The following is a 27,402-nucleotide window of genomic DNA, read 5'->3' as shown; positions in this document are numbered from 1 at the left end:
CTCTATGCCCTGGTTTGCAAAAGGTTTTTCTGTGGGTAAACTCAGCGCCCCAAATAATATGGCTTTGGGGTAGGCCTAAAATAAATCGAATTCTTGAAATCATTCCAACATCAGAGACATGAGTCCAAACAGAACATTTTCATTCAATCAAGTGACCCGTATCCTAGCAACGAATGGTATGCGCTCGGCAATGAAGATTCTCTACAACGTGGGAAGAGTTTTAGCTACAATGTGGTTGTAACTGGACTCGCTGACAACAGTCTTTGGTGTGAGAAAGAACTACTGTTTAGAACTACGGATGCTACCATGGTCACGGTCAGTGGTGTTTTTCTTCTGTTTCATAAATATTGACATCGTTGACGGATTAGATACTGTTTTTGATCAAAATGTCTCATGTTGCCGGTTTGTATAGGCTACTTTAGAATCCAATAATAGAGAAAAGTTACTAAACATGAACATCTGCTTAGATAACGTAGTAGTTATCTATCATCAGAATGCTACAATTTCAAAGGTGTTGTCTTGATAGAGTGCCTTGAAAGCAACTGTCACATCTGGCAAATAGAAAACAGGTTGGAGCCTGAAATATTTTTTTCCCCTCTTCACCAGAAAATATTTCAACTGAACTAAAGGGTCTGACATTTAGACTGAGCTTTAGGCTTAAAGACATTTGCGAGTGCCAAAGAACACCAAAACCACCCCATCGGAGTTAGAGAGGAAGTGCATGCAAAATATCCACGCTCAACTCAGCAGACAACACAGACGAGGAGCAAGGCTTCGTGCAGGACATGGGGATGGCCTCCCCTCCCCTCGCCGACGAAACTGACCTGGACAGGAAGAGCACGCTGCGGGTTACCCCCCGCCCCACAACAGCGGACCAGGAGGGAGCAGTCAGGCCGGTTAGACGCTCATGGGGGTCAGAGTTACGGAGAGGGAGGGGGAATTCGGTGGAGGAGAGTACCAAGGGGAAAGCTCGCAGGATGTGGAAGTTCCTCAGCACTGGAATGAAGCAGAATGTGAACAAGGTAAATAAGATGTCTCTGTGTGTCCCAAATGGCACCCGATTCCCTATAGACCATGTATAGTTTACTATATAGGGAATAGGGTGCCATTTGGGATGCAACCTCTGTCTTTGGTTGGAGGCATTGTTAAATCGGTAGGCGACATCAGAAAATAAATGTCTATTTATCCTAACTCTCTCTCTCGCTTTCCTAGATAAGAAGCTTCGATGTCAAGAGTGCTGTTTTCACCCATGGCCTGCTGCACTTACGTAATTTCCCTTGCAACGACCCTGTGCGCCACATGACCTATGGCAAGGGGGCGGCAGGGTTCATCAGCCTTCACAGGGAAGGCAGGGTCGTTATGTACCACCCAGACGGGCGTCTCCGTGACCTCCCACCCGCCTCTGTCTCTGTCCCCTACATGGGCCTAACCTCCACTCAGCTCCCTGGGCGTCTGGTGGGTTGGGGGCCCGGGGCAAGCCTCACGCTGCTGGACAGTGAGCTGCGCCCCCTAGCCAACGCTCTAGACCCTCTGGATGTGCGGGTTTGCCAGGTCACAGAGCAGTCCCTGGAGCTGGTGACAGCGGGGGCGGGGAACGTGTGTGTGTGGTGTCTGACTCACATGGTGTGCCGGGTGAGAGTGACGGAGGGTCTTGGGCGCCACAGCGTTTTTACCCAGCTGGCGTTGGCCCCCCCAGGCCCCGAGAGGCATCACAGGGCCTTCGTCGTTTACAGGAGAGCTGTGGTTGTCGTTGACCTCACTGCTGGGCGTGTTCTGGAGCACAAAAGGAACCTCCACCTACGGTAAATGTGTGTGTGTGTGTGTGTGTGTGTGTGTTCATGGTTGTTGGACAGTGGGCAGTTTTTGGCAAAATGTCACCTCAACTGATCTGCAGACAGAGTGAACATGTCTCTTTTCTTCAGGGATATCACTGCACTGGTGTACAGCTTTCATCTGGACTTTGTGGTCACTGCGTCCAAAGATGTTTCCATCAGAGTGTGGGGTCCTGACTGGGGGCTTTGTATGGCGTTCGTAGGACACACTGGTGAGATAACCACTTGGTTGGGGGGAAAAAACCTTCCCTATGATTCCAGCTAGTCAAGTCAAATGCATTCAACAAAGGTCACAACACTCTTTACGTGTGTGTGTGTGTGTGTGTGTGTGTGTGTGTGTGTGTGTGTGTGTGTGTGTGTGTGTGTGTGTGTGTGGTGCGTAGGTGTGGTGACCTCTCTGGCTTGCTGTCCGGAGTCTGGCCTGCTGCTCTCTGCCTCCCTGGATGGGACCCTGCGTTGCTGGAGCATAGAGGGGGGGGACCAGGTCCAGTGTTTCCCCATCGAAGGAGGGGAGCCCCCTCTGGCCCTGGGGGGTCCGATGAAAGGGGGCACCTTCTTTACTTTCTCCCAGCAAGGAGTGGACTTCTGGACCATCAGCAGCCTGTATAACCTTCACTGCAGGCTGGGGGGGGACTTGGGTGGTCCCGTGAGACAGATAGTAGTTCCCTCTTGCCCCCTGCCCTACCCCACCCGGGTGCTTTGCGTCAGCGGGGATAGTAACGTCACGCTAGTGGCCGCCGAGACGGGGGCGGTCCTAACCTCCTTCGGTGCCGGGCAGAGGGTAAGGTGCGCCGATTACTGCTTGCACAAAGAAATTCTATTGGTCCTGACGGAGGGTGGAACGTTGATCCGGGCCAGCACGCTGACCAATCCAGCGACGTGTGTGGATGAGTGGAAGGCACGAGGACAGGGTCCATGGCAGAGGGAGGAGCAGAGGGATGGCGAGGGGGATCAGTGGATCGCAAAGCCAGGCCCAGCCTCCTGCATGGTGCTCTACAGCAACATAGCCGACGGACAGAGAGCGCTAGACGAGTGGAAGAGCCTGCAGGAGCAGAGATGCCAGAGACCCACGAACAAGAAACCTCTTCATGATGCCAAGAACCGGTAAGACCCCTCCTGTGTCCCTAATTTAGACTTGTCTTGATATTATTGACAGTCCCTTTATATTTAGCTCGTGAATCCCTCGGTAATTACCCAAACAAGCACTCAATGTTTGAATATGTTAAATCTGTTTTAATCTGTTACTAAATTAAGACAGGCTGTTGGATGAAGTTTCCCCTAGACGCTGTTCAGTTTAGCATTTTTTGAGGTTAGGATTGGGGGAAGGGTAAAAGACAGGGTGTTGGATGAAGTTTCCCCTAGACACTGTTCAGTTTTGCATTTTTTGAGGTTAGGATTGGGAGAGGTGTAATCTTGCAAGATTTGAGTTCTGGGTTAACCGAGATTAGGGGAGGGGAAACTGATCCTAGATCTGTACCTAGGGGAAACTTCACCCCGGAGCTCAAAATAGTGTGCCAACCATCCAAAGTAGTGATATGTTATGACTCCCTATGACTACCCCTGTGACAGGTTCCTGGTAATGCTGGGGCACAATGGTGGCTGTGTGAGTGTGCTTATGCTGGATACAGGAAAGGTGCAGTACAGGACCCCCGCGCACAACGGACAGAAAATCACCTCCCTGCAGGCAGACCCTGAGAACAGCTACCTACTCACAGCCGGTATGCAGCACTCTATTTGCTCTATGGGATGATGATGATGATGGTGGTGGTGGTGGTGATGGTGGTGGTGGTGATGCTAATGGTGATGATGATGATGGTGGTGGTGATGATGATGTTGGTGATGATGATGGTGGTGGGGGTGATGATGTTGGTGATGATGGTAATGATGATGGTGGTCATCATCCCATTCTCTCCCTTTCATCAGGTGAGGACAAGGCAGTGCTGGTATGGAGGGTGTTTCCCTATGCCCAGGAGTGTCTCAGCCTGCACTTGAACCTTTTCTGTGGGCATCCTCCACTCTACTTGGCCCTGTTGGGGCCTCTGCTGGCCCTAGCCTTCCAGGATCCCGATAGCGCCACCTATAGCCTGGTGCACTTCAGCCTGCTCAACCAGAGTCGCACTGACCATCCGCCCAGTGAGGACCATCTGGACTGCATTACGGGTGAGACAGTAACAGAAGATACCGTTAAACAATATACTGTGTTTTAGATACTATAGATCTGGGGCCGTATGAAACGTCTCAGAGTAGGAGTGCTGATCTAGGATCAGGTCAACATTGTCCATGTAATCTTATTCATTGTGTTAACCTCTTACATCTAGACGTTCCGCTAGCGGAACACCTGCTCCAATATCCAATGATAGGCATGGCACGAATTACAAATTCCTCAAAAATACAAAAACTTCAATTTTTCAAACATATGACTATTTCACAGCATTTTAAAGACAAGACTCTCCTTTATCTAACCACACTGTCCGATTTCAAAAAGGCTTTACAGCGAAAGCAAAACATTAGATTATGTCAGCAGAGTACCCAGCCAGAAATAATCAGACACCCATTTTTCAAGCTAGCATATAATGTCACAAAAACCCAGAAGACAGCTAAATGCAGCACTAACCTTTGATGATCTTCATCAGATGACACACCTAGGACATTATGTTATACAATACATGCATGTTTTGTTCAATCAAGTTCATATTTATATCAAAAAACAGCTTTTTACATTAGCATGTGACGTTCAGAACTAGCATACCCCCCGCAAACTTCCGGGGAATTTACTAACAATTTACTAAATTACTCACGATAAACGTTCACAAAAAGCATAACAATTATTTTAAGAATTATAGATACAGAACTCCTCTATGCACTCGATATGTCCGATTTTAAAATAGCTTTTTGGTGAAAGCACATTTTGCAATATTCTAAGTACATAGCCCAGCCATCACGGGCTAGCTATTTAGACACCCGGCAAGTTTAGCCTTCACCAAAATCCGATTTACTATAACAAAAATGTTATTACCTTTGTTGTCTTCGTCCGAATGCATTCCCAGGACTGCTACTTCAATAACAAATGTTGGTTTGGTCCAAAATAATCCATCGTTATATCCGAATAGCGGCGTTTTGTTCGTGCGTTCCAGAAACTATCCGAAATGGTAAATCAGGGTCTCGCGCATGGCGCAATTCGTGACAAAAAAATTCTAAATATTCCATTACCGTACTTCGAAGCATGTCAACCGCTGTTTAAAATACATTTTTATGCAATTTATCTCGTAAAAAAGCGATAATATTCCGACCGGGAATCTCCTTTTCGGCAAACAGAGGAAAAATCACAAAGACGGGGGCGGCCAGGGCACGCGCCTAAGCCCACAGTCCCTTGATCGGCCACTTGAGAAAGGCGATAATGTGTTTCAGCCTGGGGCTGGGATGACGACATTCAGGTTTTTCCCGGGCTCTGAGCGCCCATGGAAGACGTAGGAAGTGTCACGTTAGAGCAGAGATCCTTTGTAAAAGATAGAGATGGCAAAGAAGTTCAAGAAATGGTCAGACAGGCCACTTCCTGTAAAGGAATCTCTCAGGTTTTGACCTGCCATTTGAGTTCTGTTATACTCACAGACACCATTCAAACAGTTTTAGAAACTTTGAAGTGTTTTCTATCCAAAGCCAATAATTATATGCATATTCTAGTTACTGGGCAGGAGTAGTAACCAGATTAAATCGGGTACGTTTTTTATCCAGCCGTGAAAATACTGCCCCCTAGCCATAACAGGTTAACTGTTGATGTTACTCTTCAATTACACAGACCCCAAAGCAAATCAGGGGGAGAAAAATAGGTTTATTCAAAGAGGACAAATCATAGATGTTATGCTGAAAGGTAGCTGTTCATTCTCCCCTGTCTTCAGTGATTCTTTCCACAGAACAAAGAGGCAGATGTAGTTTTATACCCCCAACCCTAGCCTGTGGTTGACCAATTAGAATTCCTGGCAATAAAATTGGGCAAATGGCCAGATAACGTGTATCCCATTTCAGGCCCGATATATAGACAATTTGGACCAATGAGAACTTGCCATGTAGCTATGAGTCCCGGACTGAAATTCCTCCCATGTCTCTGACCCATTAATCATATGGATTTCACATGAATTGGCAGTGGCGCAGTCATGGTGGACTTGTCCACTGGGGAGCCAGGCCCAGCCAGTCAGAATGAGTTTTCCCCAGAAAAGGAATTGTTACAGACAGAAATACTCCTCAATTTCATCAGCTGTCCGGGTGACTGGTCTCAGACGATCCCGCAGGTGAAGAAGCCAGATGTGTAGGTCCTGGGCTGGCGTGTGTCACGTCCTGACCAGTAAATGGGACTTTTGTCATTGTAGTCATTGTAGTATGGTCAGGGCGTGGCAGGGGGTGTTTGTTTTGTGTGTTTTTTTTTTTTTTGGTCTAGGGGATTTTGGTTCTAGTTTTCATTTTCTATGTTTCTTTTTCCAGGTTTGGCCGAGTGTGGTTTCCAATCAGAGGCAGGTGTCTTTCGTTGTCTCTGATTGGAAGCCATACTTAGGCAGCCTGTTTTCCTTTGGGTTTTGTGGGTGGTTAATTTCCTGTTATAGTCTGTGAACCTTACGGAACTGTTTGCTGTCGTTTGTTTTTTCTTTGTTTAAGTGTTCTCTTTAAATAAACAAGTAAGAATGAGCACTATACCCGCTGCGCCTTGGTCTGTCCTTAACAACGCTTGTGACAGCGTGGTTACACGTGGTCTTCAGTTGTGAGACCGGTTGGACGTACTGCCAAATTCTCTAAAACTACATTGGGGTGGAGAAATTAACATTAAATACTCTGGCAACAGCTCTGGTGGACATTCCTACAGTCAACATGCCAATTGCATGCTCCCTCAAAACTTGAGATATCTGTGGCATTGTTGTTGCGTGACAAAACTGCACATTTTAGAGTGGCCTTTTATTGTCCCCAGCACAAGATGCACCTCTGTAATGATCATGCTGTTTAATCATCTTCTTGATATGCCACACCTGTCAGATGGATGGATTATTTTGGCAAGGCAGAAATGCTCACTAACAGGGATGTAAACAAATTTGTGCACAAAATCTGAGAGAAATAAGCTTTTTGTGCATATGGAACATTTCTGGGATCTTTTATTTCAGCTCATGAAACATGGGACCAACACTTTACACTTATGTTTATATTTTTGTTCAGTAGGTGATCCTCGGACAAGGTTTTTTAATTGTCTTTGTGTGTGTGTGTGTGTGTGTGTGTGTGTGTGTGTGTGTGTGTGTGTGTGTGTGTGTGTGTGTGTGTGTGTGTGTGTGTGTTGGTGTGTGTGTGTGTGAGAGTGCAGGGCTCTGTGTGTGCCATCAGCTCAGAGTGTTTGCCTCCAGCAGTCAGGATGGAACTGTTCGCATCTGGGATGAAGATAACCGCCTCCTCAGGTCAGTCAATGTGTTTGTGTGTGTCCCTAATGGGGAAAAAAACACATGAATTTCACATTTGAACATGAAGTGTTCATCTTATGTGAAGTTAATGTGATAACATGTGACAACATGTAAAGCAACATGTGATAACATGAACATACACATGTGAAAACGTAATCATATGGGAAGAGTTCCAAAAACACGCTTTCACATGATTTCACATGTGATTTTCCACATGTAAAATCATGTGTTTTTCTGTAAGGGGTGTGTGTGTGTTAGTAATTTCTGCACTCCTTGTCCCTCTAAGAACCCTCCAGCTGAGTGCGGAGCCTGAGTGTCTGGCCTACAGTGGGCAGAGGGGAGATCTGCTCCTAGGCATCAGAGGGGACCTGTATAGGATCCGCTGCACCCACCTGCTGCCACATGACTTCCAGCTACGGGTATACTGACTGGGGGGAAGGGGTGGTGAAATACTGGGGAGAGGTGGTGACGACAGACTGGTCTCTTGTGGTGGTCGTAGTGTGGCTCAGTTGGTAGAGCATGGTGCTTGCAATGCCAGGATCATGGGTTCGATTTTCACAGGGGCCACCCATATGAAAATCGATGCACGCACTACTATAAGTCGCGTTGGGTAAAAGTGTCTGCTAAATGGCTTATATATTAGAATGGGTCTTGGAGGGTGAATACGTGTTTAGGCATTTTCAGTGAGATAATGTAGAATAAGTGCTTACTGTGTAATGATACCTTTGCTGTGCCTATGCTCTGTATACATCCATAGCTCCTTTGTACTGAGATGTCAGATCCTATCCCTGACTTGCCCATATCTCACATCTCAACAAGGACAAGCAAAACCAAGTAAGCTACCCTCCGTCTCTACATATAATGTGACATAATGAACATCATAGACAAGTTATGACAAGTTATGACTGTTTGTTACAGTAAATGTGTATAAACAGTAAATCTATGGATTCCGTTTGCGCTGGTAAATCTACGTATTTATTGGGATTTTGGGCCAAAATGTATTATCTATAGATTTACAGTTTTTATTTACATCTATATAATAGTTATGTTACATTTACCGTAACCTGGACATTATTGAGTGTGTGACGTGCTTTTGTCTACCATCAGGACTGTGGTCTCCCCCATACCAGAGAAGCAGCCCAACGGAAAGCAGGACATGACCAAAGATCCAGTGAGTTTACCCAGAATATGAAAGGGAGAGAGAGGAGAACGAGAGAAAGCTTTGCATGGAATTGAGTGTAAAGGAGTGTGGGGTAAGGTGAGCCATTTGTTACATTCAGCATCACTACAGCAAGGGAAATATAGTATTCTTTCTAACAAAGATACACTACATGGCCAAAAGTATGCGGAGACCTGCTCGTCGAACATCTCATTCCAAAATCATGGGCATTTTTTAAATATTGTATTTATTTAACCTTTATTTAAGTAGGCAAGTCAGTTAAGAACAAATTCTTATTTACAATGACAGCCTACCAAAAGGCAAAAGGCCTCCTGCGGGGACGGGGGCCTGGGATTAAAAATAAAAAATAAATACAATATAAATATAGGACAAAACACACATCACAACAAGAGAGACAACACAACACTACATAAAGAGAGACCTAAGACAACAACATAGCAAGGCAGCAACACATGACAACACACCATGGTAGCAACACGACATAACAACAACATGGCAGCAGCACAACATGGCAGCAGCACAAAACATGGTGCAAACATTATTGGACACAGACAACAGCACAAAGGGCAAGAAGGTAGAGACAACAATACATCACACAAAGCTGTCAGTAAGAGTGTCCATGATTGAGTCTTTGAATGAAGAGATTGAGATAAAACTGTCCAGTTTGAGTGTTTGTTGCAGCTCGTTCCAGTCGCTAGCTGAAGCGAACTGAAAAGAGGAGTGACCCAGGGATGTGTGCGCTTTGGGGACCTTAAACAGAATGTGACTGGCAGAACAGGTTTTGTATGTGGAGGATGAGGGCTGCAGTAGATATCTCAGATAGGGGGGAGTGAGGCCTAAGAGGGTTTTATAAATAAGCATCAACCAGTGGGTCTTGCGACAGGTATACAGAGATGACCAGTTTACAGAGGAGTATAGAGTGCAGTGATGTGTCCTATAAGGAGCATTGGTGGAAAATCTGATGGCCGAATGGTAAAGAACATCTAGCCGCTCGAGAGCACCCTTACCTGCCGATCTATAAATTATGTCTCCGTAATCTAGCATGGGTAGGATGGTCATCTGAATCAGGGTTAGTTTGGCAGCTGGGGTGAGGTAGGAGCGATTACGATAGAGGAAACCAAGTCTAGATTTAACTTTAGCCCGCAGCTTTGATATGTGCTGAAAGAAGGATAGTGCACCGTCTAGCCATACTCCCAAGTACTTGTATGAGGTGACTACCTCAAGCTCTAAACCCTCAGAGGCAGTAATAACACCTGTGGGAGGAGGGGCGTTCTTCTTACCAAACCACATGACCTTTGTTTTGGAGGTGTTCAGAACAAGGTTAAGGGTAGAGAAAGCTTGTTGGACACTAAGAAAGCTTTGTTGAAAAGCATTTAACACAAAACCTGGGGAGGGGCCAGCTGAGTATAAGACTGTATCATCTGCATATAAATGGGTGAGAGAGCTTCCTACTGCCTGAGCTATGTTGTTGATGTAAATTGAGAAGAGCGTAGGGCCTACGATCGAGCCTTGGGATTTTATTTTATTTATTTATCCATTATTTTACCAGGTAAGTTGACTGAGAACACGTTCTCATTTGCAGCAACGACCTGGGGAATAGTTACAGGGGAGAGGAGGGGGATGAATGAGCCAATTGGAAACTGGGATACCTCCTTGGTGACAGGCAGTGGCTGAGACAGCAGATTTTCTCACTTTATACACTGCACTCTTTGAGAGCGGTAGCTGGCAAACCAGCCCAAAGACCCCTCAGAGACACCAATACTCCTTAGCCGGCCCACAGGAATGGAATGGTCTACCGTATCAAAAGCTTTGGCCAAGTCAATAAAAATAGCAGCACAATATTACTTCGAATCAAGGGCAATGGTGACATCATTGAGCACCTTTAAGGTTGCAGTGACACATCCATAAACTGAGCGGAAACTAGATTGCATACCAGAGAGGATACTATAGACATCAAGAAAGCCAGTCAGTTGATTTGTTTTTCCAACACTTTTGATAAACAGGGCAAAATATAAATAGGCCTATAACAGTTAGGATCAGTTTGATCTCCCCACGCTCTTCTCAAAGACCCATAGAGAGAGAAGAGCTCCTTAAAGTAACTAACTTTGGCCTTCCGGATTTTTTATTGTTTTATTTCACCTTTATTTAACCAGGTAGGCCAGTTGAGAACAAGTTCTCATTTACAACTGCGACCTGGCCAAGATAAAGCAAATTAGTGCGACAAAAACAACAACACAGAGTTACACATAGGATAAACAAAAGTACAGTCAAAAACACAATAGAAAATCTATATAGAAAAATCTACTCAGGTTAGCCTGAGTGCACTTATTTCTCATTTGCCTGAACAATAGCCAGTCAGCCTGAGTATGTGTGTGCCGAACCTTTCGCCAAATGCAATTCTTGAGGTGGAGTAACTCTGCAAGATCACGGTCGAACCAGGGGCTGAACCTGTTTTTAATTCTCATTTTCCTTATGGGGGCGTGTTTGTTAACAATACCACAACAAATATAAAAAAAACAAGGTCCAAGCGTCTTCAACAGAGGGGATCAAGCTAATACTATACCATTTTACAGAGGCCAGTTCATGAAGGAAGGCTTGCTCATTAAAGTGTTTTAGCAAGAGTCTATGACAAATCAGGACAGGTTGTTTCACTGAGCGGCCATTATAACACAGGCTGTAAAACAGTGATCACTAAGGTCATTACAGAAAACACCAGACTGATACCTATCAGGATTATTTGTGAGGATAACATCGAGGAGAGGGCATTAATATAGAGTTGGTCCCCCCTTTGCTGCTGTATTTGCTGCTGTAACAGCCTCCACTCTTCTACGAAGGCTTTCCACTAGATGTTGGAACATTGCTGCGGGGACTTGCTTCCATTCAGCCACAAGAGCATTAGTGAGGTCAGGTACTGATCTTGGGGTGATTAGGCCTGGCTGGCAGTTGGCGTTCCAATTCATCCCAAATGTGTTCAATGGGGTTGAGGTCAGGGCTCTGTTCAGGCCAGTCAAGTTCTTCCACACTGATCTCGACAAACCATTTCTTAATGGACCTCGCTTTGTGCACGGGGGTATTGTCATGCTGAAACAGGAAAGGGCCTTCCCCAAACTGATATCACAAAGTTGGAAGCACAGAATCGTCTAGAATGTCATTGTATGCTGTAGCGTTAATATTTCCCTTCACTGGAACTAAGGGGCCTAGCCCGAAACCATGAAAAACAGCCCCAGACCATTATTCCTCCTCCACCAAACTTTACAGATGGTTCTATGCATTGGGGCAGGTAGCGTTTTCCTGGCATCCGCCAAACCCAGATTCGTCCATCGGACTGCCAGATGGTGAAACATAATTCATTACTCCAGAGAAAGCGTTTCCACTGCTCCTGTCACGACTTCCGCCAAAGTCGGTCCCGCTCCTTGTTCGGGCAGCGTTTGGCGGTTGACGTCACCGACCTTCTAGCCATCGCCGATCCACTTTTCCTTTTCCACTGGTTTTGTCTTCCATCACACCTGGTTCCAATTACATGTTGTGTATTTAACCCTCTGTTCCCCCCCCATGTCCTTGTCCGTAATTGTTTGTTGTCAGTGCTTGTGCACGTTATGTTCTGGTGTGCGTCGGGTTATGTACCCATTTATTACATTGTTCTGTATCCGGTGGGTTTTGATGATTTAAACTGAGCCGTTGGAAACACAGTTTTGCTCTCCTGCGTCTGACTACTCTGCCGCCAGTACGCACCCCTGACAGCTCCAGAGTCCAATGGCAGCGAGCTTTACACCACTCCAGCTGGCGCTAGGCATTGTGCATGGTGATCTTAATCCACTAATTTCAAGGGTGTCCACATACTACATATAAACTCTGAAAAAAAAGAAACGTCCCTTTTGCAGGACCCTGTCTTTCAAAGATAATTTGTAAAAATCCAAATAACTTCACAGATCTTCATTGTAAAGGGTTCAAACACTGTTTCTCATGCTTGTTCATTGAACCATAAACAATTAATGAACATGCACCTGTGGAACGGTCGTTAAGATACTAACAGCTTACAGACGGTAGGCAATTAAGTTCACAGTTATGAACATTTAGGACACTAAAGAGGCCTTTCTACTGACTCTGAAAACACAAAAAGAAAGATGCCCAGGGTCCCTGCTCAAATGCCTGAACTTGCCTTAGGCATGCTGCAAGGAGGCATGAGGACTGCAGATATGGCCAGGGCAATACATTTCAATGTCCGTACTGTGAGACGCCTAAGACAGAGCTACAGGGAGACAGGACGGACAGCTGATTGTCCTCGCAGTGGCAGACCATGTGTAACAACACCTGCACAGGGTCGGTACATCTGAACATCACACCTGCGGGACAGGTACAGGATGGCAACAACTGCCTGAGTTACACCAGGAACGCACAATCCCTCCATCAGTGCTCAGACTGTCCGCAATAGGCTGAGAGAGGCTGGACTGAGGGCTTGTAGGCCTGTTGTAAGGCAGGTCCTCACCAGACATCACCGGCAACAACGTCGCCTATGGGCACAAACCCACCGTTGCTGGACCAGACAGGACTGCCAAAAAGTGCTCTTCACTGACGAGTCGCAGTTTTGTCTCACCAGGGGTGATGGTCGGATTCACGTTTATCGTCAAAGGAATGAGCGTTACACCGAGGCCTGTACTCTGGAGCGGGATTGATTTGGAGTTGGAGGGTCCGGCATGGTCTGGGGAGGTGTGTCACAAAATCATCGGATTGAGCTTGTTGTCATTGCAGGCAATCTCAACGCTGTGCGTTACAGGGAAGACATCCTCCTCCCTCATGTGGTACCCTTCCTGCAGGCTCATCCTGACATGACCCTCCAGCATGACAATGCCATCAGCCATACTGCTCGTTCTGTGCGTGATTTCCTGCAAGACAGGAATATCAGTGTTCTGCCATGGCCAGCAAAGAGCCCGAATCTCAATCCCATTGAGCACGTCTGGGACCTGTTGGATCGGAGGGTGAGGGCTAGGGCCATTCCCCTCAGAAATGTCCGGGAACTTGCAGGTGCCTTGTTGGAAGAGTGGGGTAACATCTCACAGCAAGAACTGGCAAATCTGGTGCAGTCCATGAGGAGGACATGCACTGCAGTACTTAATGCAGCTTGTGGCCACACCAATTACTGACTATTACTTTAGTCACGTCTGTGGAACTTGTTCAGTTTGTCTCAGTTGTTCGATCTTGTCATGTTCATACAAATATTTACACATGTTAAGTTTGCTGAAAATAAACGCAGTTGACAGTGAGAGGACATTTCTTTTTTTGCTGAGTTTATATCAGGATGTTGTGTATCGCAGAAAATATTCTGAATTAGTGTAAACATAACCGTTTTGAAAACATTGCTTGTACAAAAAAAAGTGGTCTTTTGGCACAAATTAACCCGGTTATGGGGTAAATTGAGCATAGGGACAGGGTAAGTTGAGCCGCCTTGGAGTAGGTGGGTGATGGTTTCCTGTTGGAATGGGGGTGTGGTATATTGTATATCTTAAATGTAGGCTTGCGTTCACATATAGATCTCTCTGTTCAATATCACTTACGCTTCCATTTCTTGACCAGTTGTCTGGGACAGGGATGTTGTTTCGACGTGCCAATTCATAGGCAAGTTCTCTGCATTTGAGGCTACTAAGCCCATGACAGTGGTCAGCGAAATTCTTTATATGTTTAGCAAGTTCAGACTCCATGTCATCACATAAGACCTTGTGTGCCTCTGCTACTCTATTATAGATTCTCTTTCTCACATGTACATGTTTATTTTAGTTTTTGTTTTGAGGGGTACTTTTTACCCCTTTTTTGTGATATCCAATTGGTAGTTACAGTCTTGTCCCATCGCTGCAACTCCCGTATGGACTCGGGAGAGGCGAAGGTCGAGAGCCATGCGTCCTCCTAAACACGACCCCGCCAAGCCACTCTGCTTCTTCACACACTGTCCACTTAACCCGGAAGCCAGCCGCCACACCAATGTGTCGGAGGAAACACTGTAGAGCTGGCGACCGAAGTCAGCGTGCATGCGCCCGGCCACCACAAGGAGTCACTAGAGCGCGATGCGACATGGACATCCCAGCCGGCTAAACCCTCACCAAACCTGGACGACGCTGGGCCAATTGTGCGCCGCCTCATGGGTCTCCCGGTCGTGGACGGCTGCGACACAGCCCTGGATCGAACCCGGATCTGTAGTGATGCCTCTAGCACTGCCACCAAGTACTAAGTCATGTTTTGCAGAGGGGTCAAATACTTATTTCCCTCATTCAAATGCAAATCATTTTTGACATGCGTTTTTCAGAATTTTTTTGTTGTTATTCTGTCTCTCACTGTTCAAATAAACCTACTATTAAAATTATAGACTGATCATTTCTTTGTAAGTGGGCAAACGTACAAAATCAGCAGGGGATCAAATACTTTTTTCCCCCCACTGTATAAGGTAAAATAGATCTAAAACAATTGTCATTTATATTTACAATCCCCTTATCCAAACGGCTTACTCGTTTACCTAGCTCTTATCAATAATAAGTAGATAATGTTGTCCCACTAAGGAACCAACAGGTTATTCATCATTTCATCTCTCATAAAGGTGGTGGAATTATGAGGGAATTAAGTCAAGGTTAGAATGCGGCGAATGTGTAGACACACCTCTGCCACACATTCATGTCTTTGATCTCCACCCCCAACGAATAGCTGTTGAATAACATGCTATTCTCATGCTTAAGTTAAATGTCAGAATAAGCGTGGAGAGAAAAGTGTATAAAATGGGAATTACGTTCCATTTACTTGCACTTAACTCGGAATCGGCCTATTATGCATAAAACATTTGGACTACAGTGCATTCGAAAAGTATTCAGACCCCTTGACTTTTTCACGTTTTGTTATGTTACAGCTTTAGTCTTACAGCCTTATACCTTCAATGCTGCAGAAATGTTTTGGTACCCGTTCCCAGGTTTGTGCCTCGAGACAATCTTGTCTCGGAGCTCTACAGACAATTCCTTCGACCTCATGGCTTGATTTTTGCTCTGGCATGCACTGTCAACTGTGGGACCTAATATAGACAGGTGTGTGCCTTTCCAAATCATGTCCATTCAATTGAATTTACCACAGGTGGACTTCAATCAAGTTGTAAAAACATCTCAAGGATGATCAATGGAAACAGGATGCACCTGAGCTCAATTTCGAGTCTCATAGGAAAGGGTCTGAATACTTATGTAAATAAGGTATTTCAGTTTTTTTATTTTTTATAAATTAGTAAAAATGTCAAATAAACTGTTTTCACTTTGTCATTATGTGTAGATTGATTTTAGAATAAGATTTTAGAATAAGAGTAACGTAACAAAATGTGGAAAAAGGATACTTTCCAAATGCACTGTATGTTAGCCCATACAACTACAATGATACACTTTAATGCTAGGTTTAGGACCTAAACAATCTACTTTGGTTTAGATACAAGCATCATGAAATCTATTACGCAATAAATTAATTTGTTTTTGTGACTTATCTTGCTTACCACTTTTTCCATGTGGTTTCCTTCTTCACAGACTCCATACATTTTTTATTGAACCTTTATTTAACTAGGCAAGTCAGTTAAGAACAAATTCTTACTTACAATGATGGCCTAGGAACAGGTCATCATTGACCTGGGTTAACTGCCTTGTTCAGGGGCAGAACGACAGATTTTTACCTAGTCAGCTCGGGGATTTGATCTAGCAACCTTGCAGTTACTGGCCCAATGCTCTAACCACTAGGCTAGCTGGCGCTAAATATTTGGTCACATTCATTTTGTGTATGGTTTCCTAGAAACAAGGGGTAGCTCAACTAAACCTTTGGCTCAATGTACCCCACTCTCCACTACTGCTATTTTCTTTTTAGGTTTGATCAGTTTGTTTGATAAATTAAGGCCAATGTGTGTGTTCCCATACCTAATGTGCGAGTGGTGTAATGACAGTTTTTCCACCCACTCCCTGTCACTCAGGAGTATGAGGCGCTGCTGGCTCGGAACAGAGACCTGGCCTCACTCCAGGAAGGCACCACAGAGAGAAGGAAGAGGAAACCTCCCACCACGCTGAAAACCAGGAAGGAGGCCTTTGACCGCTATATGAGGATCATCTACAGCCAGCCCCTCAACATTAAGGTTCCTTATACTGAGAACAATTAGCTACAAGATGATTGGGGTAGGAATGTACTCTGCCAAGTGGAGTCTGAAAGATGATTAAAGCAGTATGTGCCCTTTTGTTAGATGTAGAGAGAAGAACCCATAACCTCACCTATAATATAATGTTTTATGTGAAAGGACAAATGTCATTGCTTGAGAGTGGGAATGCAGTGTAGATATGCAGACTAATGAACGTTTGTTCTGATTATATCTCAGATTGGCGATGAGGACATGTTTGACCTTCATGCAGCTCTGTTTCCTCCAAAACTACCTGACCGTCGACCTTTCACCCCACCCACCTTAAGGAATGGCTTCTTCCCAAACCCCAACTTGGCCAAGCCCCTGCCACCCATAACCAGGCCAGGGCAGGTGAGGGCCACTGGTTCAGTTTAGCATATCTGTCTGCTGTCCCTCTAATTCCTGAAGCTAAGTAATAGATGGATTGAGACGAAGTAACCACACCTCCCTTAGTCCTCTGTCTGTCCCTTTGCAGGATGAGGAGCTAGAGCCAGCCCCAGCACAGAGCAACCCGGTGGGCTTCATCCCTAACTCTGTGCTAGTGGGCCAGCTGTGGCCAGACGTTGTGGTGGAAAACACAATCCCCAAGCAAACATTCAAACTGAGGGATGAGAAGGACTATGAAGAGGAGGTGAGAGGATATTTACAGAGACCAGATTCAGCATCAGTTTTGCCTTCTAGATCACAATGTATAAGATTACATGGACATGGGGAGCTGATCCTAGATCAGCACTCAAACTCTGATATGCTTGTTACATATGGCCTCAGAAGAGGAGAATCGGTGTATGTTCTGTGATAAGATTGAGGGAATTTCAAACAGGTTGTTGGTTTGGTTTTTCTCATAGGGTGATACTGAAGAAGTTCAGTTTCTGGTGTATGAGAGCGATGAGGAACTGGACATAGGTTCCCCCATACAGCTGGTGAAGAGCCCTCAGAAAGAGAAGAGCCCCCCACCTCCCACTCCAGAGAAGCCAGCCTACGTAATGAGGGTGAGTGGTGTATTAGCAACGCACATGCCCCTCCCACCTTTGGATCTCTTATTTCCAGCCATCCATTTCCTGTGTTTGAAGGGTGCCAAATCCACTTATCACTGAAATATCACTGGATTGATGGCTTTCATTTTACTCTTGCGACACTTTCCCACTCTTGCCTGTGCCATTCCCGTTAACGTAGCGACCGCGGAAACGTTTGTAATGACCTGTCAAACTCACTCCGGTAATGGCTGAAATGGGATCAGTGGAATACATTGGCCTTCCGTTGCATCTATAGGAACTCTAACGCTTCGTCAGGGATTTAGCGCACTGTCTCGACACTTACATCACAAGAAAGAGAAGAAAGATCACTTCATTTTGGTGAGTGTTAGTTTAAACCAAAAAATTATTTGAAATGTTTAATTAGATGCGCTGAAATGAAAGCAACTTCCAAAAATGAACACTCGGATTATGGTGATACTATGTCTGATCTCGCAAACAATGTAAAGTATGTTTAGATAGGTGTGAACTAGAGCCAAGCGTTTTGATTTTAAATTGCGTGGGTATCCTTCTCTTGACACACTTGTTGAATTATGCAAGAGAACATGACAACAGTATTAATGAGGAAGTCTAGAAAGTGCAGGTGAGTGCAGGTAGGCCTAGACACAGCAGGTGAGTGCAGGTAGGCCTAGACATAGCAAGTTTTTGGTGGCGGTAGCCCTGTTCCACCCCTTTATATTAATTTATTCATATATGCAAATACACCTCGTGTGTATATATGCAAATCAGGCAAATACAATTTTCTTTATTTGATCACAAAGTAATACAATAATATCTGAAATACTGTTAGGTTCTAAATAAACAGAGTGAAAACTCATGGACAACTAGTAAAGCTCAAACCAAGTTTATTCACCCACTGGGTCACACAGCTGCATAAGACAAAGATATGATACTTTCCATTAAATCGATTCCATTCCAGCCATTATTAATCAAAATCAAATGTATTTATATAGCCCTTCTTACATCAGCTGATATATCAAAGTGCTGTACAGAAACCCAGCCTAAAACCCCAAACAGCAAGCAATGCAGGTGTAGAATGCAGGTGTAGACCATGAGCCTGTCCTCCCTTCACCAGCCTTCTCCGGTATCGGGGCTGTATGAAGGGCAGCTGTCGTGTGCTCATGGCCCGTATCCACAAAGAGTCTCAGAGTAGGAGTGCTGATCTAGGATCTTTCCATATAATCTTATTTATTATGATCTAAAATACAAAACTGATTCTAGATCAGCACTCCTACTCTGAGAGGTTTTGTGGATACAGGCCCAGGTCTGATGAATGTTTTGTGTTCCACTCCTAGCCTCCAAAGGCTGTCCCTCCCACTAAGAAACCCAAACTGCCGACCCCACCTCCCCCTAGAACCCCAACACCACCCCGTACACCCACCCCCGAGATCCCAGGATTCCTTAAACAGTTTGTGGAGGAGGACTGGTTCAAGGATATCTACCAAGACCAAAGGGTGAGTATTTTTAGCTGAAGCAAGCACACCATTTTTCATCCCAAAAAACAAATTATTCTACTGGGGAAAATTCCTTAGAAACCCTGTAAATCAGTGGTATTCAAAGTATGGGTCACGTGGGGGAACTGCAGTGGGGTCACCCCCCCCTCCCAAAAAAGTAAGAGTACAGGTTATTGTATGGGACAATATACAAACGTTTTTGAGAAAGATAAGGAAAAACAGAACTTTGTTGAGTAAATGTATTAATTTATTTTCATTTTGATAAGAGATGAAAATGTAATGAATTGAAGGTTATTTGTTGATGTAAAAATGTAAATATCCCGATTTTAAGATTGTGTCATTATTTTGGGGGTAGGGTGGGGTCATGAGAAATTCGGGCAAAAGAAAGTCCCAGTTGAAAAAGTTTGAATACCACTGCTGTAATTTATCAGCTGCCCCTGTAGGTTATTGTTGTCTGTATTTTCTCTGTCAACGGGAAGTTTGCGACCCAAATGGCACCCTATTCCTTATTTAGTGCACTATTTTCGACGAGAGCCCTCATTGAGCTCTGATCAAAAGTATTGCACTATACAGGGAATATGGTGCCATTTGGGACTAGGACAATGAGACTAATGTGTTGGTGGTGTTCTTGTGTGTGTGAAGTGTATCAGGCAGTCCCTGTGCCCTGAGGAGTTCTCCATGCAGATTCTGGACTACATGCAGAGTTGTGGTGCCCAACTAAAGATGAGGATCCTGAGCGCGCTGATCACTCTACGCAGACAGGGGGAGCTAGGTAACACAGACAAGCTCAGCAAGGGGCTTATGGGTTCTCTACGCAACAACACCTCATCAAATATGGTATGTCCTCTCTTGTGGAATTTGGTATGCTTTTTAATGTTTGAATCTGTTTTTTTCCGCCATTGTGAATTTGGATTTTAAACCATGTCTGGGTTTGTGTGTATGTTGTGTGTTTCAGTCCGATGAGGAGCAGCGAGTGGTGAGTGAAATACTCAACGTGTTGGTGTGTCTGGGTCCTGAAAGCCATGAGATCATTGTGGAGCTCCTCACTCTACTGGCCCGCAAAGAACTGGGACTTCAGTGAGTCTATGCCGCACCAGTCTTTCTCTATACTCACTTTCATTGAGGTCACCATAGTAAGTCCTCAACTCTGCTTCCCTGTAATGGTGAATTCTGAGCTCTGATTCATCTAGCTGCGATAGTGAGTGCCCTTGTCAAATGTAATGCAATATATAGGCAATAGGGAGCCATTTGGGTTGCAACCAGTGAATGGTGGCCTTTAACTCTGGGTGTCTGGTCCTCCTGTTGGCAGAAAAACAGTGATGTGCCTGCTGCAGGTGATGGGCGTGGAGGACGCTGACCCGTGGCTGGCCATGGAGATGGATCCCTGGGACTCCATGGTCCAGGACCTTCCTGATTCCTGGAAGAGCCTGGAAGAGATGGCTGCAGAGTGGCTGCACTCCTGGACCTCAAAATACAAGGTAATCATTTGTTAGATTTATATATTGCTTTTCCAGATGCTCAAAGCGCTTACATAGAAATGGGAAACTCACCTCATCCACCGCCAATAAAAATAAGTAGAAGGAGAAGAGCAGGTGCAGGAGGAATTAATCAGCAATGCACTGCTCTGGGCTGCCAATGTCCTTTTCATTGAACCTAACACCTCTAAATATGAGCATATGAGGTCTCATATGAGCATATGAGATTACTGGCAAGCGCAGTGTTGCGCAACTGGTTCCCAAACTGGTTCTTGCCTGTTTAACATGGTAGGTCTGCCTAGCAATATCTGGGAGAGGAGGCTGGTGAGGAGAGGATGGCTCATAAAAATGTCTGGAATGGAGTTAATGGAATGGTATCATTCATATGGAAACCATGTTTGACACCATTCCATAATTTGTTACAGCCATTACTATGAGCCTGTCTGATTTCTAGTGCCACCAGCAACCACTGATAGCTGGTCTCCCCTCTCTTTGATCTGCAGGGCCAGAACAGTTCTCTGTTCCCGAAGAATGCAGGGAAGAACCTCTTCACCCCAGTGGATGTGCTCAACTACTTCTGCTCTGTCAAAAGGGATATGTTTTTGAAGGCACAGACTGTCCCACCAGAGGGGCGCAAAGACACAGTATTGCGTCTCCCTGAATCCTCCAGGTACCAGACAGATGTACCACCCCCCCATCACATAAACAAATGTCACATACCTCACCTTTTCAGCTCGTAACGCAATATTCTGACACATTGCTTCGTTGTATGTGTGCATTCTTATCTAGATCTAAGCCAATCCAACGTCTTGGAGAGACCTACAGCATGTCCAGGATACGCAAGCCTCCAGGTAAGGTTTAGCCCTCCGTGGTATGGTGAACAGAATATCCATGCAATCAATAGCTCTTAACAACCATTTCAGTATAGAGCTTGTATACAGTGCATTCGAAAAGTATTCAGACCCCTTGACTTTTTCAACATTATGTTAATTTTAGAATAAGGCTGGAACGTGATTTAAAAAATATATATATTCCTCAATCTACACACAATACTCCATAATGACAAAGCAAAAAGAGGTTTTTAGACATTTTTGCAAAATAATAAAATAAAAAAATGGAAATATTACATTTACATAAGTATTCAGACCCTTTACTCAGTACTTTGTTGAAGCGTCTTTGGCAGCGATTACAGCCTCGAGTTGTCTTGGGTATGATGCTACAAGCTTGGCATACCTGTATTTGGGTAGTTTCTCCCATTTTTCTCTGCAGATCCTCTCAAGCTCTGTCACGTTGGATGGGGTGCGTTGCTGCACAGCTATTTTCAGGTCTCTCCAGAGATGTTCGATTGGGTTCAAGTCCGGGCTCTGGCTCGGCCACTCAAGGACATTCAGAGACTTGTCCCAAAGCCACTCTTGCGTTGTCTTGGCTGTGTGCTTAGGGTCGTTGTCCTGTTGGAAGGTACACCTTCGCCTGAGGTCCTGAGCACTCTGGAGCAGGTTTTCATCAAGGATCTCTCTGTACTTTGCTCTGTTTATATTTCCCTCAATCCTGATTTGTCTCCCAGTCACTGCCACTGAAAAACACCCCCACAGCATGATACTGCTACCACCATGCTTCACCGTAGGGATGGTGCCAGGTTTCCTCCAGATGTGACTCCAGACAAGAGGTCACTATGTCCTTCTTCCTAGTTGTCTGGTCTGCATTGGGTGTTCATTCCATCCAACCATTCCTCAGAACAGCTACTTAGCTGTACCAGTGATTGTCTGAGAAGGGACTTCTCCTCTCTCCACCTAAGGTAGATAGTCAAAGTTCCAAACCACTTTACACACGCCGCTGCAGACTGGCGATGTCCTGGTCTGGTACAGTAGGTGAGTTCATTTTCTTCACCTCATGTTGAGGTTCAAAGTTCCAACCACGTCAGATGTGTAGCGACCGCTCTACTCTTTTCTGATCTAAAGTTAATTTCGTTACCAAGGCTTTTTATGCACTCTGGCCAAAGAGGACTGCTCCGTCCGTCTGACATGCTCTTCTGACCTCACTTGGGCCGTGGCTACTTAACTTCTAATTATATCCTTTGTACATTATCTCATATGAGTCCTATAATCACATTCCTATCTTAACAACAATACTTTCCTCATTTTTCATATCATATGCACAACGTATTGGATGGAAACCTGACAGATAAAGGGGTATCCTTTCCAAGTTACAGTATTTCGTCCATAAGGTTTTAAATGACATCACAAAATGAAAAACAATATGACATTAGTTTTCTACATCTCCCCACTGACCATTCCCCACATTCTTTATGTTAGAATTATTGTTCCATTATTCACTTTTTGGACATTAGAGTTTTGGGTTGGCAAAAGTCTCTGGAGACAAAGGGATATTCCTTTAGCCAATACTGGAGGGTAGAGAGAGAGTCCTCTCTTGCTTAATTTACGATCAGGTGTGGAGGTGTCAAAACCCCCTACACCAGTTACCTCCTCCCATCTGCGGGTCAGAGAAGGTCTGGTTATTGTCAGCCATTGCCAAGCTGATCTGACCCATTGTGATCCTCACAGGACAGTCATGACTGTGCCAAGTTTACTCTAGACGTGACGCTTGGGATTCAGGCCAAAGAGTTCAATCTTGGTTTCATCAGACCAGAGAATCTTGTTTCTCATGGTCTGAGAGTCTTTAAGTGCCTTTTGACAAACTCCAAGTGGGCTGTCATGTGCCTTTTACTGAGGAGTGGCTTCTGTCTGGTCACTCTACCATAAAGGCCTGATTGGTGGAGTGCTGCATAGATGGTTGTCCTTCTGGGAGGTTCTCCCATCTCCACAGATGAACTCCGGAGCTCTGTCAGAGTGGCCATCGGGTTCTTGGTCACCTCCCTGACCAAGAAGGCCCTCCTCCCCCAATTGCTCAGTTTGGCCGGGCGGCCAGCTCTAGGAAGAGTCTTGGTGGTTCCAAACTTCTTCCATTTAAGAATCATGGAGGCCACTGTGTTCTTGGGGACCTTCAATGCGGCAGAAATTGTTTTGTACCCTGTCACAACACAATCCTGTCTCAGAGCTCTACGGGCAATTCCTTCGACCTCATGGCTTGGTTTTTGCTCTGACATGCACTGTCAACTATGGGACCTTATATAGACAGGTGTGTGCCTTTCCAAATCATGTCCAATCAATTAAATTTACCGCAGGTGGACTCAAATCAAGTTGTAGAAACATTTCAAGGATGATCCATGGAAACAGGATGCACCTGAGCTCAATTTCGAGTCTCATAGCAAAGCGTCTGAGTACTTACAGTTGAAGTCAGAAGTTTACATACACTTAGGTTGGAGTCATTAAAACTCATTTTTCAACCACTCCACAAATTTATTGTAAACAAACTATCGTTTTGGCAAGTCGGTTAGGACATCTACTTTGTGCATGACACAAGTAATTTTTCCAACAATTGTTTACAGACAGATTATTTCACTTATAATTCACTGTATCACAAATCCAGTGGGTCAGAAGTTTACATACACTAAGTTGACTGTGCCTTTAAACAGCTTGGATACTTCCAGAAAATGATCTCATGGCTTTAGAAGCTTCTGATAGGCTAATTGACATCATTTGAGTCAATTGGAGGTGTATCTGTGGATGTATTTCAAGGCCTACGTTCAAACTCAGTGCCTCTTTGCTTGACATCATGGGAAAATCAAAAGAAATCAGCCAAGACCTCAGATTTTTTTTTTAGACCTCCACAAGTCTGTTTCATCCTTGGGAGCAATTTCCAAATGCCTGAAGTTACTACGTTCATCTGTACAAACAATAGTATGCAAGTATAAACAGCATGGGACCACACAGCCGTCATACCGCTCCGGAAGGAGATGCGTTCTGTCTCCTAGAGATGAACGTATTTTGGTATGAAAAGTGCAAATCAATCCCAGAACAACAGCAAAGGACCTTGTGAAGATGCTGGAGGAAACAGGTACAAAAGTATCTATATCCACAGTAAAACAAGTCCTATATCGACATTACCTGAAAGGTCGCTCCTCAAAGAAGAAGCCACTGCTCCAAAACCGCCATAAAAAAGCCAGACTACGGTTTGCAACTGCACATGGGGACAAAGATCGTACTTTTTGGAGAAATGTCCTCTGGTCTGATGAAACAAAAATAGAACTGTTTGGCCATAATGACCATCGTTATGTTTGAAGGAAAAAGGGGGAAGCTTGCAAGCCGAAGAACACCATCCCAACCATGAAGCACGGTGGTGGCAGCATCATGTTGTGGGGGTGCTTTGCTGCAGGAGGGACTGGTGCACTTCACAAAATGGATGGCATCATGAGGAACGAAAATTATGTGGATATATTGAAGCAACATCTCAAGACATCAGTCAGGAAGTTAAAGCTTGGTCGCAAATGGGTCTTCCAAATGGACAATGACCCCAAGCATACTCCCAAAGTTGTGGCAAAATGGCTTAAGGACAACAAAGTCAAGGTGTTGGAGTGGCCATCACAAAGCCCTGACCTCAATCCTATAGAAAATTTGTGGCAGAACTGAAAAAGTGTGTGCGAGCAAGGAGGCCTAAAAACCTGACCCAGTTACACCAGCTCTGTCAGGAGGAATGGGCCAAAATTCACCCAACTTATTGTGGGAAGCTTGTGGAAGGCTACCCGAAACGTTTGACCCAAGTTAAACAATTTAAAGGCAATGCTACCAAATACTAATTGAGTGTATGTAAACTTCTGACCCACTAGGAATGTGATGAAAGAAATAAAAGCTGAAAGAAATAATTCTCTCTACTATTATTCTGACATTTGACATTCTTAAAATAAAGTGGTGATCCTAACTGACCTAAAACAGGGAATTATTACTTGGATTAAGTGTCAGGAATTGTGAAAAACGGAGTTTAAATGTATTTGACTAAGGTGTATGCCGACTTCAACTGTATGTAAATAAGGTATATTTTTAAATTTTAATACAATTGCAAAATTTTCTTAACTTGTTTTCGCTTTGTCATCATGTGGTATTGTGTGTAGATTGATGAGGAAAAGTTTTTATTTGATCAATTTTAGAATAATGCTGTAAAGTCAAAGGGTCTGATCTTAGTCTCTTTTATTTCAAAACAGGTGTGATCTTGCCCCCTCTCTCAAACCGCCCTGTCCTCATGGGCTTCACCCCGTTCCTCACCCTGCCGAGGGTCAGCCTGTCCCCCTTTCCATTCCCTGTGGACCAGCACTGTTTGAAGGCCTCGCCGCGACGCTACTTCATCCTGGAGCGCTCCTATGTACACTACTACAGATGACACAGCCTCCCAAGCAGCAAGATATTCTTCCCCGCACCCAAGACTTTTCTCTTTCCCCGACAAAGACCAGCTAAACAGATATACTCTTGTTTGAATTAAACATCTCTTGTATATATCTTTTTTTATTGTATATCACTTGATTCACTCAATACAAATAAAGTTTGAATGACTGTAAACGTCTGTAAAAATTGAACTGTTGTGTGTTGTTCCATGGACAATATGGACGCGATATGAACTGATATGCCAGAGATATTTGTTCATTGTTTGCTTTAATATAAATATAAGCTTATATTGCAGATGGAAAATTAACAGTACCGAATAAACAGCTTATGGCACTGCTGGACATCTTCCGATTGCGAAGGGAGGTAAGCATGATGTGTCTTTCATCTGCTGCAGTAAGTTTCCTTGGCCGACCACTGCGTCTACGGTCCTCAACATTGCCCGTTTCTTTGTGCTTCTTCAAAAGAGCTTGGACAGCACATCTGGAAACCCCTGTCTGCCTTAAAATTTCTGCCTGGGAGAGAGAGACCTTCCTGATGCAGTATAACTACCTTGTGTCTTGTTGCTGTGCTCAGTCTTGCCATGGTGTATGATTTTTGACAGTAAACTGTCTTCAGCTTGTTAGCTGAGTTTGGCTGTTCCTCACCCAGTTGTATTCCTCCTACACAGCTGTTTCTGTTTCAGTTAATGATTGTGTTTCAACCTACATATTGAATTGACGATCATTAGCACCTGTTTGGTATAATAGTTTAATCATACACCTGACTATATGCCAACAAAATCTCTGACTTTGTGCAAGTGTGCCCATAAGAATTGATGCTGTTTTGAAGGCAAAGGGTGGTCACACCAAATATGGATTTGATTTAGATTTTTCTTCTGATCACTCACTTTGCATTTAGTTAATTGATAAATATAATCTATTAACATGTCTATTTTGAAAGTATTATATACATCCTTTTTTTCACACCAGCCTAAAACTTTTGCACAGTACTGTATTTCAAAGCGATTCACCTTAAAGGAGTAAAAGCAACATTAAGCAGAAGAATACATGGAAAAAGTTCAGAATAGCTAAGGGACAGATCAACATTTACTGGGGGAGGGGTGGTCCAATATAGGGGAGGGTTGTCAAACCTTTGCTGGGGCTTTGAGGAAGGTTGTATGTTTTTTTATTGGGCACAGGGGAGGGAATTGCATTTTTTTCCCCCTGGGTTTAAATTCACTCTTCTGCTTGTTTTTTTCCCCAATAAACAATGGCTTGACTTACTTTTGATATTACCCTAATACATTTTAGAAGCGTTTGCAGTAGCGGTGCATTGGTACAATCACAGGGGAAGCCAAGCTAGAAAAAAAAGCCATATTGCAACCTATGTGTTGTGATAATTGCGTTGGTTGCTCTATAACCTGTTAGTTCATATGCCTTGCGACTGTGACATATGCCTATGGCCGAGACAATAAGAAGACACAGTGGAAGAATAAATTCAACCACACCTTTGTTTCATCACAAAACCGTAGAGCAACCTCTATCCGGTGAAGTCCACAAAGCATATTGCATGTAAC

At 44.4% G+C, this 27,402-nt stretch overlaps 1 protein-coding gene across 1 annotated transcript; it reads left to right on the top strand.

Moving 5' to 3' along the window:
* The first annotated feature begins 172 nt into the window (after positions 1-172).
* Positions 173-26,172, top strand: wdr97 (WD repeat domain 97). Its single transcript, XM_014180642.3, has 22 exons — positions 173-315; positions 607-1,022; positions 1,213-1,802; positions 1,923-2,044; positions 2,216-2,936; positions 3,402-3,550; positions 3,756-3,992; positions 7,171-7,261; positions 7,551-7,683; positions 8,022-8,098; positions 8,372-8,435; positions 16,417-16,575; positions 16,813-16,965; positions 17,090-17,245; positions 17,460-17,603; positions 18,941-19,099; positions 19,742-19,936; positions 20,055-20,176; positions 20,409-20,577; positions 21,078-21,244; positions 21,364-21,425; positions 25,670-26,172. Exons 2-22 carry the CDS (start codon positions 786-788, stop codon positions 25,843-25,845), a joined length of 4,083 nt encoding a protein of 1,360 aa, XP_014036117.3. The 5' UTR covers positions 173-315; positions 607-785; the 3' UTR covers positions 25,846-26,172.
* Positions 26,173-27,402: the final 1,230 nt, after the last annotated feature.

This window comes from Salmo salar, chromosome 29, assembly GCF_965601325.2.
Source record: "Salmo salar chromosome 29, fSalSal1, whole genome shotgun sequence".
NCBI lineage: Eukaryota > Metazoa > Chordata > Actinopteri > Salmoniformes > Salmonidae > Salmo > Salmo salar.
Note: the sequence above shows the minus strand (reverse complement) of the source record. Positions and strands in the feature narration are given on the sequence as shown.

Excerpts from the sequence above, each read along its gene's own strand:
- wdr97 (XM_014180642.3), top strand. The coding sequence starts at position 786 with ATGGGGATGGCCTCCCCTCCCCTCGCCGACGAAACTGACCTGGACAGG. Across the intron at positions 2,045-2,215 it reads GGCGTTCGTAGGACACACTG|GTGTGGTGACCTCTCTGGCT; the intron begins GTGAGATAACCA and ends TGTGGTGCGTAG. Across the intron at positions 16,966-17,089 it reads CCATAACCAGGCCAGGGCAG|GATGAGGAGCTAGAGCCAGC; the intron begins GTGAGGGCCACT and ends GTCCCTTTGCAG.